This window comes from Sphaerodactylus townsendi, linkage group LG05, assembly GCF_021028975.2.
Source record: "Sphaerodactylus townsendi isolate TG3544 linkage group LG05, MPM_Stown_v2.3, whole genome shotgun sequence".
Lineage (NCBI taxonomy): Eukaryota > Metazoa > Chordata > Lepidosauria > Squamata > Sphaerodactylidae > Sphaerodactylus > Sphaerodactylus townsendi.
In genome coordinates, this window is record NC_059429.1 from 17,426,499 (window position 1) to 17,445,627 (window position 19,129).

The 19,129-nt window shown below is 44.8% G+C and overlaps 1 protein-coding gene across 1 annotated transcript; it reads right to left on the reverse strand.

The window, feature by feature from the left end:
• Positions 1 to 5,930: 5,930 nt before the first annotated feature.
• GORAB (golgin, RAB6 interacting) lies at positions 5,931 to 18,362 on the reverse strand. Its single transcript, XM_048498186.1, has 5 exons — positions 18,278 to 18,362; positions 14,473 to 14,818; positions 11,273 to 11,374; positions 9,466 to 9,606; positions 5,931 to 6,502 (listed from the first exon to the last, which is right to left on the reverse strand). Exons 1-5 carry the CDS (start codon positions 18,351 to 18,353, stop codon positions 6,091 to 6,093), a joined length of 1,077 nt encoding a protein of 358 aa, XP_048354143.1. The 5' UTR covers positions 18,354 to 18,362; the 3' UTR covers positions 5,931 to 6,090.
• Positions 18,363 to 19,129: the final 767 nt, after the last annotated feature.

Genomic DNA, 19,129 nt, shown 5'->3' on the forward strand with positions numbered 1-19,129 from the left:
ATGCTAGAATAATCCACATGCAAAGGGAATGACGGGCAAAGATTTTTTTTATAAAACTAAAGGGATGCTTTGCAGAAAAGGAAATCATAGAATGAACAGCTGTTGGTAATTCTAAGTGCAAACGATGCAGATTTATGCCACTACACTGAAACAATTATGAGGATGCTTTGTGTATATTTATTGCTTATTGTAGGACCTCATGTGTATCACTTTGCAATAAAAGAGTAGCAACAACTAATGTCTGGGCTGCAGAAACTTTATAGGTTACTAATGAACATACCCATAACCACCTAATTTTGAGCCCAAGGCCAGAATATAAAATTGAACCCCCAGTACTGTTATAATAGTTATCTTGGTTAAATGCTAAACACATCAATAACAACAGTAGTAACGACACAACATTTATTTTAGTCATGCACTTTTTCTGCATCCCCCGGTTGTGCGCCCAAGTTACAGCTCTGTATAAACATGTCAATGATCAGGAATGTGAAATGGCATATTTCCAGTGGTGCAAATGGGCTGTCTTGGACCGTGTAGATCCTCCACTGGGAAGATACATTCATTTCACACCTTGCAACCGGAGAGCACATGCCGTTGAGACTTTTAGGAAACAGGTCAGTTTGTATCTGTGAGCAAACAACTTTCTAATACCTTTGCTATTGGAAAGGTCTAGAACAGTGTTTCCCAACCTTTTCGAGGTCAGGGTACCCTTGACCTCACTCTTCATATCTCACGGTACCCCTGCCGCCACCCTCCACCTTCCCCTTCCATTGCCCCTGCTTGCTACACACCCCACCTTCTCCTCCCAGGGTGAAGGGAAGCACTGGGGGTGGGGGTGGCTGCTGACCTTGTGGCAGGCCCTGCCCCATGGGCCAGCTCCATGTCCTTGCTGGCGCCAGTGGGAGACACCACAAAAATGAGGGGGGGCGGTAGTGTTGCCGCAGTACCCCTGGGACATGCTCAGGGCACCCCAGGGTACCAAAGAACCCTGGTTGAGAATGGCTGGTCTAGAATAAGTACAAAACAGGATTAGGGAATTTAGCACCTTTGCAAAAATGTGCACAGCTGTGGCCCTGACCAGGATTCCCCTTCTGATAAATGAGAAATGTGTATGAGTCATAAGGGAGGATGCTTGTGACAAGGCGAGATAAGACTGCAGGATGACTGGGCTGAAGGGCAAGGTTTGTATCAGATTGTACGTATTGAGCACGCTTAATAGGCTAATGCATATTAACTTCTCCTCCTGCTCTCCCGACAAACTGTATTACAATGAACATACAGGAAGAATATGGGAGGGGGCCACATATTAAGGAGGAATATGTAAATAGGTGAACCAGAAAGTTGTGACTCTAAGTACCCTTAGCCAATAGGGGAATAGAGAGGGTGTGTGGCGAATTCAGGAGAAGGGAATAAAGGTGCTGCAGATAAACTATTTCGGTGGAGTCTGCCCATATGGGGACGGCGCCCCTTTCTTTGCAAATAAAGCTACTCTCTTCTGTTGGCTTGATATTTGGTAAAGAAATATTGGGCACGACACCCTAACCCCAATCTGTATAGTTTGGTGGTTTTTCTTGGCTGCCCCCCTTTGCTGATAGAGCCTTTTAAGAAACGCTCAGGAAGGAGCAGCTTTTCTCCATCTTGTTTCTCATCCTGATAATAGACATTCCAGCGTTAAAATAAATGGCATTTGAGCACTAAAAGGAATAAACTGCAAGCAAGGAAAAGGCTGGCTGTTACAGAATAAAACCCATGGAAGGAAACTCCTCAGTTGTTTGGTTTTTTTGTCTGCACTGTTTTAGTGCCTGCATGTTGCTGGTGAATGATACCTCCTGCCCATAATAGCCAATTGAAATATGGCCAGCCGCTTAAGAGGATGAGTGACAACAGAGAAGGCTAAACGTTTTCCAGGTAACTCCTTTGCTCTCCTTTTGCAAGGGAGATATGAATCTCTGGGAGGGAAGGAAGCAGGGTACAGCCAAATCTCTTTAGATCTCGGAAACTAAGCAGGGGTCAGTACTTGGATGGGAGACCATCAAAGAACGCTCTGCAGAAGGCAGCAACGGGCAATCCATTCCTGCTTCTCACTTCCCTTGCTAGGCCCACAAGTCAACTGTGACTTGATAGTCCTTTATACACACACACACACACACACACGAAAATCCTTTGGGAAAGGGAAGTCAGAGGAACTAATGTAGACAACCTGACATGAAAGGCGCCAATGTATATCTGCTTACCTGCAGGCAGGAAAAGATCTTAAAACAACAGCCTGAAACATCTATTTTACTTCCCTACTCCTTTTATAACATCCAGCTGGATGAAGAGTACTAGAAAATCCAAAAATGCGCACACTGTTTGTGCCTTTTCAATTGGTCCTAATAAAAGGTACTATGTGGACTTAGGTTTGGTTTTAGGTTTTGATTTTGGACTGGCAGGGCTGCAAATGGGCTTCTGAAAACTGTGCCTTTTTAAGAGGGAGGGGTATGATTGAGTACCCCCTCCAACAAAAACAAAAACTCCCTGCAAATACAGAAAAAGCAGCACACTGAGAAGGTTGAATTCCTGAGCTGCTAGATTTCTTTGTAGGAATGAAAAAAGATGCTTCTATGGAGTGTAGTCAAGGCCCTTTTCAATTGTTTCCCAGCGTTCTGATAACATATTGCATGCTATTCTGATCCAAAAGGACACCAGCACCTTTTCCTGATTAATTTGTGTGCAATGCCATACCAGTATTACCACTAAACAAGAAAGCTAACTGGGTTGGATTCAAACAGTTTTTCTATAAAAACTGGGGGGGGGGGGGCCTTCGAAAACCCAAAAAGGCTGTGCTTGGGAGTGTGGGGACTTGGGTGTACAAAAGACACCCAGACTGTATGAGTAAGGGGGAATGGGGTGAGGTGCAGAGACCGGATCCAACCCATTGTTTACTCTCCAAATGGAACCAAATTGCCATATACTACAAAGCTACTAAGGTCTGTTCCAAATGTTATTAGTTAACACCATCAATGTAACCTAGATGCCAATGGCATTCCTCTGCTATTCATTGTTGAGGAAGTTCACAGCATTTGCAGCAATCATTTTAGGAGGAGACATTCTTGTTTTCCATCAGATAAGTGTCACGTGCGTTGCTAAAGCATGCTAAATACATTTGCCAATTCTGCTTCTTACTATTCACCATTATAAAATTTGCTCTTTCCTTGCTAATCTTCCTCGTGTTGAAAAAAGAGAGTTCCAGATATCATCCCACCGAGAAATCAATTTCAGCTGATTTTTTTAAAAATAACATTTAAAATTTACAGTGAGGCACAATGTGCTCTTTTTCATATAACCCTCGCCCCCTTACTTAATCCAGGCAAGTACTTCATCTAATTATATTAATATTAAGCAGAGCATTTTAACACTCTCTGACAAACCAGTTTTTCTTAATTTATTTCTGCATCAAACAATTGTAACAAATGTTTGCTAGATTTTTTAAAAAAATGTAAATAAGAAAATTTAATCAGCAAAAAGAAAGTTGGATTGAAAACTTCAAATTCCTCTTTGGTTCTATGAACAAATTGTCTACGGCAGTGGTTCTCAACCTTCCTAATGCCGCGACCCTTTAATACAGTTCCTCATGTTGTGGTGACCCCCAACCCTAACATTTATCCATTTTACAGACGGAGAACACTGATGCAGAGAGTCTTAGGCAGTGGTTCTCAACCTTCCAATGCCGCGACCCTTTAATACAGTTCCTCATGTTGTGGTGACCCCCAACCCTAACATTTATCCATTTTACAGACGGAGAACACTGATGCAGAGAGTCTTAGGCAGTGGTTCTCAACCTTCCTAATGCCGCGACCCTTTAATACAGTTCCTCATGTTGGGGTGACCCCCAACCCTAACATTTATCCATTTTACAGATGGAGAACACTGGTACAGAGAGCCTTAGGCGACCCCGTGAAAGGGTCGTTCGACCCCCAAAGGAGTCGCGACCCACGGGTTGAGAACCACTGGTCTACGGTAACAGCTAAAGGTTTGCTTGACTTTTAACGCTTTTAACATTATTTGCTCATTTAACATCGACTTTTAACATTATTTGCTCGCTTAAAAAAATAAAAATAGGAAAAGGTAAGAACGGGCTCCTTCAATTATCTATCGCATTTGCTGCCAGCACTTCCCAAATAAATGCAGATGTGTTTTACTGAGTACAACTGATCTAAATTAATACTGTAATTTAATAGATCCCAGTTGTTGAATTCAAAATTGTGTTATTTTAATGTAGTCCATGGGTGGAATAACTTTGAACAAACCTTGCCATCAGTATCAATAACACGCAAAATAGATTATAGAAAAAATGTAAACGCGCGCACGCATAAAGATTGTCTTTTCGATGAACCAGTCCTTAAAAAGGGATGCACTTAGATCTCCTGTTAGATACATGGATAAAACTTAGATACTTGGAGTCAATAATGGGCTGGAGAAAAGTTAACAAGTTGGCTCATTGTACATAAAATAACCGAGCCACCAGCAAGAGTTCCCCCTGCCAGGTGGCCACCCAACCAGCGCGGCACCAATACTGTGTTCGTGCGGCTGTGCGGCTTACAGGGAACGCTGCGATCGACAGATGTTTTGAATAAATACAATAAATAACTCAACATAAGATGTGTGTGCTGCTATCTTCATACTAACAGATTGTATACGATTACATTGGTCTTATTTTCTCTTTCCCTTTGGGTAAATGAACCTCTGGACTCAAAGACAGTCTGGAAGACAAGCACAAGCTGCTAACACAAATGGAGGGGTGACCCTGGCAGTGTTCTTGTGATAGACTTAAGCAGACAAAACAGTGATGCCGCACAACTCAGACGGGAATCATAATATCCCAAATCCAAAGACTTTTCCCCCGGCCTTGAAAAAAGTGACACGCAGCAAATGCAAATCGGTGCTAACATGAAGGACTTGGCCAAGAGCCATCAGGCACAATCGTCTCCTTGAGCAAATGCCTGAGATCTGCAATTCAAATGCATATGTCATAAATATACGTACAAAAATAAGAGTTGCTTTGTCTAGCGTACTCTTTAAGTCCCCATTTTTTAAACTTATGGCTGAGGCGGGGAGGCTTTCAGCGATAATATGGCATGTTTGCTGGAGAATTAAAAAGAGTTACTGATCTAAACCCTACACGCGAAGAAAAGAAGGGCGCCTACGGGAAAACAGTTTGTCAGGTTGTAGAGTTGACGTCCTTTTGCAAGCAGTTAACTTCTCTGGAAGCACTAGAGTTTGTCAACTGACTATAAAGCAACAGTTATCCTGCATCCAGTCTGAAGATCTGAACGGCTTGTTCCGTGAGTGTTAACTGGCAAAGGAACACTGAAGACTTCAAAAGGATCTATCTACACAGACAATTATTGCATTACAATCTGTGCTACATGTCGGGTGCCCGTTGCAGTAGAAAATGCGGTCTTATGGCAGCCTTGTAGGATTTTCAAGGCAAGAGATGTTAGCAAGTCGTTCGCCGTTGTCTGCCTCTGCATGGGCTGAGAGAGGTCTGAGAGAACTGTGTCTGGTCCATGTCAGTGAGCAGGCTTCATCTGGAGGAAGGGGGAATCAAACCCGGTTGTCCAGATTAGAGTCCACCACCTTTAACCAATTCACCACGCAGGCTCTGTTAGATAATTTGTTGTTGCATCCAAACAGAATCTGGACTGGTCAGTTCATTTTTAAAAGCTCTAGCCCCAGATATCTCCAGGATCTATCATTAATAAAGAAGAAGAAGAGTTTGGATTTATATCCCACCATTCTCTTCTGTGAGACTCAAGGTGGCTTACAAACTCCTTTCCCTTCCTCTCCCCACAACAGACGTCTTGTGAGGTAAGTGGGGCTGAGAGAACTGTGACGAGCCCGAGGTCACCCAGCAGGAATGTAGGAGTGTGGAAACACATCTGGTTCACCAGATAAGCCTTTGCCAATCAGGTGGAGTAGGGACTCAAACCCGGTTCCCCAGATTAGAATCCACCCGCTCTTGACCCCTGGGCTAAATGTTTTGAAAAAAAAAAGGGCATCTTGGTGGAATTAATTAGTCCAAATTCTCAATCTGGATGCAAGAGCATACTATCTCATCGAATGACCCTGGTCCCCAGAATAAGAATCTGCAGTCTTTTCCACTAACTGTTCCGAACCTCCGGCTTGGAGGCTTTCGATCTTGTCTTCTTGGCTGTTACCCTGGGGGGTTGTAACCTCTGCAGCAGGGGGAACAGGCTTCCGCAACTGGACCCCCTGCCCAAGCGCGCCCCCCTCCTGTTGCAGCAGCATCTGCTCCACCTCGATCTCGAGTTCCAGGCTCTCTTCGTCCACTACCACTTCCAGCTGCTGCATCAGCTCCTCCAGTTTCCTGGCCTTGCGCTGCTCGTTTTGCTGGATGATCGTGCACAAGTGCTCCGTGAGCTGCTCCTTGATTTCCGATTTCTTTTGGAGGTCCAGCTTTGCAACCACGTACTCTGCTTCTGCCTTATCAAAACGCTTCCTGAAACAAAACAAAAAACAAAGCATCCAGTAGGCTTTGAAATTGTGGTCAGGCATCCTAGAGTGTGCTCACAAGTTCAAGAATCAGGGACAGATCACTTACTGTAATCTGCAAAACACTGTCCTTCTGTAATAATCTTAAAATGAATTTTTATTACGCCTGTCCCTCCAAAAATCCTGGGACAGGTATTATTTCCTTTCTTCTTGGAGACCATGGACCTTTCTGCACCGCAACAGTGCGGGGGTGCATCGGCGTAAATGACGCCGACGCTTTCACTTCCGACCGCTTTGCATGGACGGTCCTGGGAGGGCGGCAGGCGGCGGCGGCGGCTTTGCACAGGCTGCGCCGTCCCTGCAAGCTTACCTCGTTCCCTGGCTTCCGGCTCGTCGCAGAGGCCAGGGGACACGCCCCACAGGCTGGAGCGACAGCTCTGGAGTCGCAGGCCGGGGGGGGGGGTGTCCCCTGGCCTCTGCGACGAGCCGGAAGCCAGGAGATGAGGGAAGCTTGCAGGGATGGTGCGGGGAACATGGCGCCTTCCAGCCGCTGCCGTTCACACGGCAGCGGTTGGAAGCCGCTGTTTCCTGAAAACCTTGCTCAGGGAGTGAGGTTGGGAAACAGCAGCTTTGTGCTGCTGGGGGGGAGCACCCCCCATGCGAACAGCTCCCTAGGACAGCGTTTTTGCCATCCCTAGGGCGCTGGTTTTGGCCCGTGCGGAAAGGGCCCATGAATCTGGAACCTTGACTAGTTGCCAGATTCTGTGGCTATCGAGGTATGACACTGATTTAGTGGCAAGTTTGCTTTTTAAAAATCTCTCTTAATGTTAGATTGTGTGTCTGTTTTCATAACTACTCTACTATACTCCGTTTCACATCAAGATGTCAGTTTGGTCAGTTAAGGTGCAGTAGTTCAGAAAACTGTCTGCTTCCGCATAAGATAGTCCCAAACGAATATGACAGTTATCACTCATTTTTACACACTGTCCAAACCATTATTTTGTGCATTATTCAACATGATACTTTGATGACATTCACTGAGCTGGATTTTTTCTGCTTGCTTACGCCAGCTTTGTGCAGGCCAGGAAGAAAAATAAATAAAATTAATTCAGTCCTAAAATTAACAGGCTTCAGGAAATAACGCTGTTCAAAGGCCCTTTCTGCACAGCAAATGTATAACGGATTGCAGTTGGGATAAAGCGACCCATATTCCTGTTTTCACGTTCACATGGATCCGTGCAGGCAGTGATTGGAGCCCATGGAAACAATCCGGGTTGCTGTTGCGCCTTCGCACAGAGACGTATCTCTTTTTTAAAATTTACTTCCCACCCATGCACAGCTACACTGGCATGCACACATGAACCCCCAAAGCCATGCTGATGTCTCATATGACCATCTGCACCTGCATAACTATGCAGATGTAAGCCGCAAACATTTCAAAAAAGGAAAACGGGAGGCGGACAAAGCGCCTCCTGCCCGGCTGTTTGCTCGCGAGTGGCTGGAACCTGGGATTTTTGAAAAGACTGGCAAATAGCGCGATTCTCAAAAACCCAGTTTGGGGAAAATAACACAGGGCAGACTTGTTTTAGGGGTGAGATCTGTGTGAAGGTCCCCCCCAAACCTTTTTTTACCCTTCTACACCCGTGTTTATTGGCCCATGTGGAGGGGGCCAGAGTTACACCCTTCTAAGCCCATTGACTTCAATGGACTTAAAATGGTATAATTACGATTACGACTGCCCTGCAAGGACTGTCAATTCCACAGAGTCCCAAGCATTACTCAAATGCTCCTTAGGTACCAACCCAAAGCTCTTACAGATGTTTGTTTAAAAAATCTATTTTAATGTTAGATGGTGCATATGTTCTCATAACTTCACTGCAAAAAAACCACTACCCTGTTTCCCCGAATATAAGACATCCCCTGAAAATAAGACGTAGTAGAGGTTTTGCTGAAGTGCGAAATATAAGGCATCCCCTGAAAGTAAGACGTAGCAAAGTTTTTGTTTGGAAGCATGCCCGATGAACAGAACACAGAAAAATAAGACATCCCCTGAAAATAAGACATAGCGCATCTTTGGGAGCAAAAATTAATATAAGACACTGTCTTATTTTCGGGGAAACACGGTAATAACCAACTGGTTGTTGTGGGTTTTCCAGGCTGTGTGGCCATGGTCTGGTAGATCTTGTGCCTAATGTTTTGCCTGCATTTGTGGCTGGCATCTTCAGAGGTGTTATCACAGAGAGAAGTGTGTAACACACTGTGTTCCTAATAACCAAGTTTACAAGGCTGCAGCCAATATACAGCAATAGTCACAAAGAGGCCTTCCTCAATGAATCACACAGTTTTGTGCTTCCATCTCAGGATAGCCAAACTCTGCTTCTTTCTTCAGACACCTGAATGACTTGATGGAGATAAGTCATAGCTTGTGACCTAGATAGCACCTAGTTCTGGGTAGGAGTCACAGGTGTAAAACTTGCGGCCCTCCAGATGTTATGGACTACTGTTCCCATAATGCTGGCAGGGGATGATGGGAACTGTAGTCCATAACATCTGGAGGGCTGCGAGTTTGACACCTGTGCATTGACGACACAGGTGCATTGACACCTGTGCTTGACGACACAACTGTTTTGCTAAACTGGGCATATTAGTTGGGCTTGCGGAGTCATTTTTAAAGTGTTTCAAGTCCAAAGGATAAAGCCTGTGAGGGATATCTGCCTATAGCAACGGAGAAGGAGCTGCATTGTTAAGCAGCCTTGGCCGGGAATAAACCCAAGTGGAATGAAGAGAGAGGCCAGTAAGAAAACATTTCAAGATGGTGACCAAGAACAGCACGCCAAACTTTTCTAAAAAGCAGACAGACTCGTGCCAAACAAAAGGAAACGGTCGGCCTCCCCATCTCGCCCACCCCAAAGCAGATGGCCGTTTCCTCCAGCAACCCCTGGAGTTGGTTCTTCTCTGCTCACTTCTCACCGAGCAGAGGAGTAGTCCAAACAGGCTTGATCAATGCGGTTTCTCAGGATCCCAACGTCAGCGGATACCAAGTCATCCAAAGCTTGGAGCTCTTTTTGAATCCGTTTCAGCTTCACTGTCTCGGCCTGTGTTCGTTTGGACCTGGGGGAGGAAGAAACGGGCAATCTTTTTGTAACATGTGGGGGGAATTTGTGGCTTGTTAAAGCTGCTCAGAGGTTTGTTGGCATTTTTAGAGCCGTATTTATTCTTCGCTCGTAAGTGCAGAGGACAGCTTAGTACAAGCAGCGTGTGCTTTCCCTACAGAGAAAGGATCAGAGAATCTATGTTTTAGATTTATTTTTAAAACAACTATGATCTTCAGTTGTGGAGAGATGTCTGGTGACGCATGATGTTTTTAACAAGTCTGCTAACGGGCAGGCAAGCCATCCAGGCACTGACTCATAACTTGGGTAGGGAGAGCAAGCACAAGCACTCTGGCCTTGACTCCATGTAATCCCCTAGTTGCCTACATGGAGTGAATGCACACAGAAAGTGCTGCACATACCTCCTGTTCCCCATGATAAATGATACTGCTTTATAAATGTTACTGATCATGGAAAAGGGGCAAGTTTGTGGGCATTTCCGCCCATTCGTTTTGTGCAAGTGACTCAGTAATTGCATAGAGTCCAGACCAGCATACCTCCCCCCCCGCCTCTCTCTCTCTCACACACACACACACACACACACACACAACACAACACAACACAACACAACACAACACAACACAACACAACACAACACAACAATGCGTGGACAGGCTGTCTGCACAGGGCTTCAGTGTTTCTGCAACTTTCAGTATCACCCATCAGTATCAGAATGGTCTCTGAAAAACAGGGTACGCAAAACATGAAACTGTCTCCCAGCTCCCGGCGTGGCGTAGTGATTAAGAGCAGATGGACTCTAATCTGGAGAACTGGGTTGGATTCCCCACTTCTCCACCTGAGTGGCAGAGGCTTATCTGATGAACCAGATTTGTTTCCGTACTCCCTACATTCCTGCAGGGTGTCCTTGGGCTAGTCACAGTTCTCTGGGAACTCTCTCAGCCCCGCCTCCCTCACAAGGTGTCTGATGTGGGGAGAGGAAGGGAAAGGAGCTTGTAAGCCACCTTGAGTCTCCTTACAGGAGAGAAAGGTGGGGTATAAATTCAGACTCTTCTTCTTCTCTTCATTCTACTTCTACAGCAAAATTTCAGTGGTATGTCAGAGAGTCAGACCACATTAAGTAACAAAACTCAGACACTCATATTCATCCATTGCAGAGATCCGGTTGCTCTCAAACAGCTTTCTTTGCTTATTAATGATAGTACCTTAAAGGTTTTTTTTCAACCATGATAGTACACACATTCTCATAAAAGCACATCCCACTGTTTTCAACAGACATTATTTCCAAGGCTCATTCCGCACATGCAGAATAATGCACTTTCAAACTGCTTTCAGTGCTCTTTGAAGCTGTGCGGAATAGCAAAATCCACTTGCAAACAGTTGTGAAAGTGGTTTGAAAACGCATTATTTTGCGTGTGCAGAAGGGGCCCAAGAGAGGGTACCTAAGGACCACAGCCTCAAACAAAAACAAATAAAAGAAACAAGCTGTTTGCAAGCTTGTTTCTTCCAGAAGTCAATAAACGGATTTCATCTTAACAGGCCCATGAAATAAGTGTTTAGATGACAATGCTGAGAAAATGAGACAGCTGAAGCTAATTCAAGTGTAGCAGAACCGTACAGGAAATGCCTTTTGGTTTGGCCAGTGATTAATAAAAGAGCCTTCATACCTTTCAGCAATTGCTTTGGCTAGGAGAGCTTTCTTGCGTTTGTTCTTTTCTTCCATAAGCTTCTGCTCCTGTTGAAGGACCTCCCAATGAGGCTTCTCTTGCCTACATGTTGACAAAACAACACAGTGAACAAGAAATTGCCTTTATTTTCAGCATCCAGACTAACCCTCAGATTAGAACCATTCACTCAGGAACATCTCCTGCGTAGTGCTTCTGTTCCACGTGATTTAAAAATGTCTGCACCCGAGCATGGACGAACACACAACCACAGAGCAGACTTATGTCGAATCAGGAAGCAACAAAAATAGAAACGATACTATACCAAGGCTACACAAATTGCTGAATGTGTCGACTGAATACCAAAAGCGTACAAACTAGCCTACAAATGCAAACTAGACTACAAAGCCAAAATGTCACCATGAATTCAATACGTCAAAAGTGCACAACCAGGAATTGAACAGTCCAAAAATGGGATGAGTTTCAAGTATTGCCCACTTCGTGGCTGGGTTTTCCCACTTCATCAAGCAGTTTAGTTGATCTTGCCCATAAATCTTGAGAGTCACAATTTCATCATTTGTCCTAAAAGGCAATTATATGCCAGGTATAATATTCAGTATTCAGACTCTAGATGTGACATCCTCCACTGAGCTAAGTCATCCTGTGATTGGAAGCAACAAGTGAGCCATCAGGCAATTCATAAGAACATAAGAACAAGCCAGCTGGATCAGACCAAAGTCCATCTAGTCCAGCTCTCTGCTACTCGCAGTGGCCCACCAGGTGCCTTTGGGAGCTCACATGTAGGATGTGAACGCAACTGCCTTCTGCGGCTGTTGCTCCCGATCACCTGGTCTGTTAAGGCATTTGCAATCTCAGATCAAGGAGGATCAAGATTGGTAGCCATAAATCGACTTCTCCTCCATAAATCTGTCCAAGCCCCTTTTAAAGCTATTCAGGTTAGCAGCCATCACCACCTCCTGTGGCAGCATATTCCAAACACCAATCACACGTTGCGTGAAGAAGTGTTTCCTTTTTTTAGTCCTAATTCTTCCCCCCAGCATTTTCAATGTATGCCCCCTGGTTCTGGTATTGTGAGAAAGAGAAAAATTTCTCTCTGTCAACATTTTCTACCCCATGCATAATTTTGTAGACTTCAATCATATCCCCCCTCAGCCGCCTCCTCTCCAAACTAAAGAGTCCCAAACGCTGCAGCCTCTCCTCATAGGGAAGGTGCTCCAATTCCAGACAATTAGCCTTCAACAGGACATAAGTCTCCAAATGAGAAAGGCTCTTGAGGCGTAAAAAGCCAAGTTAATTTCCACAATTATGTGTCATTAACTTCCAAATCGAATGGAGCCTTAAGGAAAATTATCTTGTCAGAAAAATCACCACAATAAAGAAGAGGATTCTGCTACACTAAGGATTCATACCGTAAAGTTTATTTTGGACTTTGGACTTTTGGTTTGTATATGGTTAAAGTGCTGTAGTGCACTTTGTATATTTCTGCATTATTGTTTTGAGTATTAATTAGAACTGGTTTGTAGTACATGATAACGCACCTCATTTAACTTTGGTTTATAGTGTATGGAGCGCGATTATGCACTATAGTTAAAGCTTTTGCTCGCAGTAATGAGACTAAATACTAAAATTGGCTTCAATGTTAAACTATAATATAATTAAGGCACAGATTATTTCATTACTGGTTCCTGTTTTTGTCGATCGCGATACACTGTTTTGAGAGCGTAATTTCTCTGTACTGATCGCTAGTTTTGTAACTGAAGTCTCAAATTACACAGGTAAATTCTCAAACTACGCAGGTAATTTGTGAAACAGCCCCTAAGATTGGAGAATTGATCGTACGGTGCCCTACACATAAAACCACCCCAACATAAGAAAGGATCAACATTTTCATTAACTGCAATGGTTTCCTTGGTCAAGGCCAAATAACCTTCCCTTCAGTGGAGGACCTGCAAAGCCTCAGACTAGACCACCTTGTTCCTTCACCTCTCCCTCTTCTATTTCTCACTGCCCGAGCAGGGATACTACATCCTCTCTGGTCTGCTGGCGATCCACCCCTCCGATCCCCTTCTCTGGCTTGCTCCTCCTGTTCTACCTCTTCGCCCAACCAGAAGTGCCTTGGAGCCCTGCCTCAGCTGAAGCGGTCTCCTAAGTTGGGCCCTATAGAAGTGAAAAATTTTTGGACAACCGTATTGTTATATATCGAGAAACTGGTGAAGATTAATATTGGGATAAATAATGATTTAATGTTCATGGGTGCAATGGAGGATAGAAGGGTAGATAAAAAAAATATAGCTATATGTATAAAATAATGATCAAGGCAGCACATGCAACAATAGCTTTAGGCTGGAAAGAAAAGAAAAAATGGACAATCCAGAAATGGACAATCCAGAAATGAGCCCTGTTGGGATAGGGCGGTATATTAAATCTAATAAATAAATGAATGAATGAATGAATGAATGAATGAATGAATGAATGAATGAATGAATGAATGAATGAATGAATGAATGAATGAATGAATGAATGAATGAATGAATGAATGAATGAATGAATGAATGAATGAATGGTTGGAATATATCTGGGAACAAGTGACACTGGACGTTTTCGATATAATAACAACAAATAAACTGTGGCGAGATAAACAGAGTGAAATTTTGAAGATATGGACAATATATGCGGACTGGATGAAAGAAGCTGGAGTCAATGAGGAGATATGGGAGAAGAGATTACAAAGAATGAACTTACTGCTGTTTGTTTGATAAAACTATGAAGAAAATACAGGGGGGGAAAGGGGGAAATGTATTGTTTGAAAACGAATGAAGAAAAGTATTAATATAAAATGGAATATTCAAATGATACAATAAAAAAAATTAAAAACTAAGTTGAGCCCTTTCCTAGGCAGGGATCGATAATGTGACTAACACACTTGGCTGCCAAAATCTACCACCAAACCCAGGGCCTGCAGCTCCACCTGACCTATTATTTTTGTGTCCTGGCCCGGCTGCCACTTGGTTTGTCTCGGTCAAGGCGAGGTGCCCCTCGAAGTCTGAGGCAGGTCCCGTTGCCAGATATCACCCTAAAAGCCACTGGCACAATCTGGCACAAGTCTTCCAGTTTGCCATGTACATCACCAGTCAATCTGGAAGGAACAACACCAATACTGCAGGATTATTAGACTTACTAACAATTCCATTTTCTTTCTTTCAGGGTTACAGCTCGGCTCTGTGGAGTGATTCTGAGTTCTTTCGTCTCCGTTGGAAGATTGCTCAAGTCCAGGTTGAACCCGCTGATTTATGGCACCGCGCTGCTCTCTGAATGAAGGAGACTGGGCCGGCGGCACAGATGTCTGGGGAGAAGACAGTGAGGGTTTGGGTGCAGAAAGCCGCTGCTCTGGAGGTGCCAAGACTGCCCCATCTTGTGTTTCTGGTTTGCCACATAACTGCTGCACAGGCTTTTTGCGCTGCAGCTGTTGCCGACTTTTGTTTATAGAAGATGGACGATGCTGCTGTTCGGGCGGCGCTTCTGAAAGTTCTGTGTAAATACAAATGAGTTTAAAGTACCCTCTTATGTGTGGAACAGTGACTTTACACAATTGCTTGTGAGGAGAAGTACAAGAGATTTGGGGGGAGGGGACCCTACACAAACAGGTATGGACACCCAAGTCTACTTGACAATGAAACCCAAATCCTTACTTACAGAACAGTATGTTATCAAGTATTCTCTCACATTCCTCACAATTCTTTCGTGCTCTCGTGTGCAAATATTTTATTTATCAATAGTCTACCTTTTCTTGTACATTTATTCATAGTCTACCTTTCTTGTATGTATGTGTACAATATACAAAACATTGCAACCAAATAACATAAGTCAGGGATCCCCAGCATGGTGCCCACGAGCACCATGGCACCTGTTGAAACATTTCCGGGTGCTCACTAAGTGGGAAAGACCAGTTGATGACTGGCCAATGGAACTTTGGCTCATTTCGCACATGCAGAATAATGCGCTTTCAAACTGCTTTCAGTGCTCTTTGAAGCTGTGCGGAATAGCAAACTCTACTTGCAAACAGTTCTGAAAGTGGTTTGAAAACGCATTATTTTGCGTGTGCGGAAGGGGCCATAGATTGGCTGTGCAGATTTTTGAAAACTGTGTTTTGGCAGCAGCTGCCACCACAGCACAAGGATTTCCACAATGTGACTGAAAGTACGCCTCAGCTGCCATTTTGTGGTGGCCCTGCCTCCTGTAGCAGCTATTCTGTGACAGACAGTTCGGTGGCTGTGCAGACCACCCTGTTTCAGAATGCTAAAGGTGACTGCAGGCGACCTATGAATAATAGACTAATAAAGAATGCATAGGTGACCTATAGCACAAAGTGGTAAATTGCAGCACTGCAGTTAAAAGTTCCGCTCACAACCTAGATTTGAACCCGGGAGAAGTTGATTTCAGGTAGCCGGCTCAAGGCTGACTTAGGCCCCTTCCGCACATGCAGAATAACGCACTTTCAATCCACTTTCAATGCACTTTGAAGCTGGATTTTACTGTGTGGAATTGCAAAAATCACTTGCAAACAATTGTGAAAGTGGATTGAAAGGGCATTATTCCGCACGCGCGGAAGGGGCCTGAGCCTTCCATCCTTCCGAGACCAGCAAAATGACTACCCAGCTTGCTGGGGGTAACATGAGGAGAACTGGAGAAGGCAACGGCAAACCACCTCATAAGCAGTCTGCCTAGTAAACGTTGTCAAGTGAAGTCACCCCAAGGGTCAGAAATGACCTTTTTAAAAAACACACGGTGTTTACAAAATACAATACAATGCATCCAAAATTCAGCACAAGGCATGACCTTTAAGCAGTACCGAAAATGGAATTACCAAAGCAGGAGGGTATGCAGTCACAGCAAGATAATACAATAAACAGTGGCACACATTACAGTCCTGTTTCCTTCATCGAACCACCCTACTGAATCATTCCCTTTAACTACAATCCTATTCCCTTTACAAACATGGACTTCTTAGCAAGTTTTGGCTTGCTCACTGCGATACGCATTAGGGGTTAGGGAGGCTGCTTTCCTAGGGAGTGTGGCATGGAAAGGTCAAATCGGGCTGGGTTTCACATAGCACAGTGGTTGTCAACCTGGGGGTCGGGATCCCTTTGGGGGTCGAACGACCCTTTCCCAGGGGTCACCTAAGACTCTCTACATCTGTAAAATGGATAAATGTTAGGGTTGGGGATCACCACAACATGAGGAACTGTATTAAAGGGACGGGGCATTAGGAAGGTTGAGAACCACTGCCTAAGACTCTCTGCATCAGTGTTCTCCATCTGTAAAATGGATAAATGTAGGGTTTGCGAGGGTTGAAGGGTCAGCTTCTACAACATTGAGGAACTGTATTAAAGCGGTCACAGGATTATAGGCTGAGAACCACTCGCTTTAAGACTCTCTTGCATCAGTGTTCTCCATCTGTAAAATGGATAAATCGTTAGGTTGGGGTCCCTACAACATGAGGAACTGTAATAGCGGTCAAGACAGGTAGCGCTTTGAGAACCACTGCCTAAGACTCTCTCGCATCAGTACCCCATCTGTAAAATGGATAAATGCAGGGCTGGGGTCACCTACAACATGAGAGGAACTGTATTAAAGGCCATGCATAGGCTGGGCCGGCGTCCACCGCTCTAAGACTCTCTGCATCAGAGTTCTCCATCTGCAAATGTTAGGCTTAAACCCAAATACGTGAGGAACTGTATTAAAGGACGTACAGGGTAGCTGAGAACCACTGCCTAAGACTCTCTGCATCAGTGTCTCCATTCCGTAAAATGGATAAATGTAGGGCCAAATACCTTTCACAACATGAGGAACCAGCTTAAAGGGTCACAGGATTAGGAAGGTTGAGAACCACTGCTTAAGACTCTCTGTACCAGTGCCTCCATCTGTAAATGGATAAATGTTAGGCTGTGGGATCACCACAACATGAGGAACTGTATTAAAGGGTCGGGGCATTAGGAAGGTTGAGAACCACTGCCTAAGACTCTCTGCATCAGTGTTCTCCATCTGCAAAATGGATAAATGTTAGGGTTGGGGGTCCCCACAACATGAGGAACTGTATTAAAGGGTCGGGGCATTAGGAAGGTTGAGAACCACTGCTTAAGACTCTCTGCATCAGTGTTCTCCATCTGTAAAATGGATAAATGTTAGGGTTGGGGATCACCACAACATGAGGAACTGTATTAAAGGGACGGGGCATTAGGAAGGTTGAGAACCACTGCCTAAGACTCTCTGCATCAGTGTTCTCCATCTGTAAAATGGATAAATGTAGGGTTGGGGGTTGGGGGTCACCACAACATGAGGAACTGTATTAAAGGGTTGCGACATTAGGAAGGTTGAGAACCACTGCCTAAGACTCTCTGCATCAGTGTTCTCCATCTGCAAAATGGATAAATGTTAGGGTTGGGGGTCCCCACAACATGAGGAACTGTATTAAAGGGTCGCGGCATTAGGAAGATTGAGAACCACTGACACTGCAGGATAGGCAAGGCAGCCCTCCACCTCCTCCTGCATACGGATCTGAGGTCCAGAAAAGACCCCTGGGAGGCAAAGGGGACTGCAGAGCATGTCCTAAGGTTTCCCCTCCGACCCCTTGCTTGCTCCAAAGACTGATCAGGCTTTGGACTGAAGACTCCGAACTGAGGGGCTGGCGAGACTCTCAAGACCCCACCAGATCTAGACACGGAACTCCTGCTGCATGTCTGGATGGCCTCTCGGGAACAGAGACGCTCTTACTTGCCCAATCCTCACTGCAACACAGACCGACCCAGCAACCAAAAGCCGCTTGGGGAGACCCAGGAATTACTATGCAATGCGACGTTATATTGCAAGCGGGCCATTCCTGTTTGCACGGTTCTCGCACTTCCGCCTTCCTCTCAGCGCCCTTGCTCCGAAGTTGCGAGGATCGGGCCCTGCTGCACAAGAGCAAGCTGCACCGCTGCTTCGGATTACCTGGGCGCTTTCCCTGGAGTCTCCGCAGCTCCTGCTCCGAAAAGCCGGCCCAGTCCCCGGCCATGGCGTCCCCCATCTCGGCCCGGCCCGCTTTCCGCTGCCACGTCCCCCGACTCCGCCCCCGGGGCTGGGAAAAGCCGAGGCTCGCTTGGGCCCGTCCCGGCTTGCAAGGCCTCATGGGTTACCATGGAAACGCAAAGCCGCCTTCCCTCTTGCAGGGATAATCGATGTTTATTGCTTCCAATCAAGATTATTCGGGGGAGGGGAACGGATCCTAATGTTGCAAAAGAAGATGCGAACTTTAACGTGTCACTGATGCAAATCAAATGGCTTATTGGAAGGTATTACTGCACAATGCACCACAAAAGCAAACTGTACACTGCAAACTGAATCAGATGCATGATACAGAACTAAACATGGATACAAAACCATGATGGCTACAGCAAATAATATGGAATTCAGAAGCATGAACTGATAATGAGTCTGCAGCATAGTTCTAAACCAGTCCCTAAGAAAGGACAGCTATACAATGTAGATTTGAACCATAAGCTTAATGCATATTAGCCAAGCTAAATGCTAAATCATTGATCTCCGCCCTTCTGTCCTTTCAGTTTTACCTCAGTTTCCTAGCAAGCAATCTGATGAAGCTTCATAGATACCTATCCAAGAATCAAAAAACTGAAGAGGCAGGACTTTCACAGGCTTGATTTGATGCAAGGGACTGGATTTATCACATGGATGCGTGAACTGACAGAGGTTTAATAATCTAGTTGTTTCATTTTTAAAAATTTTTAAAGGATGTCAGGTTACCATATTCAGTGAATATGACAACTTTTACCTTTAGAATGGCAT

What these genes read in the sequence shown, in the direction of transcription:
- GORAB (XM_048498186.1), bottom strand. Translation starts at nt 18,353, where the DNA reads ATGGGGGACGCCATGGCCGGGGACTGGGCCGGCTTTTCGGAGCAGGAG. An exon ending in ACTCCAGGGAAAGCGCCCAG is followed by an intron (nt 14,819 to 18,277) that starts GTAATCCGAAGC and finishes GTATTTACACAG; the next exon opens with AACTTTCAGAAGCGCCGCCC. An exon ending in TTGGACTACTCCTCTGCTCG is followed by an intron (nt 6,503 to 9,465) that starts GTGAGAAGTGAG and finishes GTTTTGTTTCAG; the next exon opens with GAAGCGTTTTGATAAGGCAG.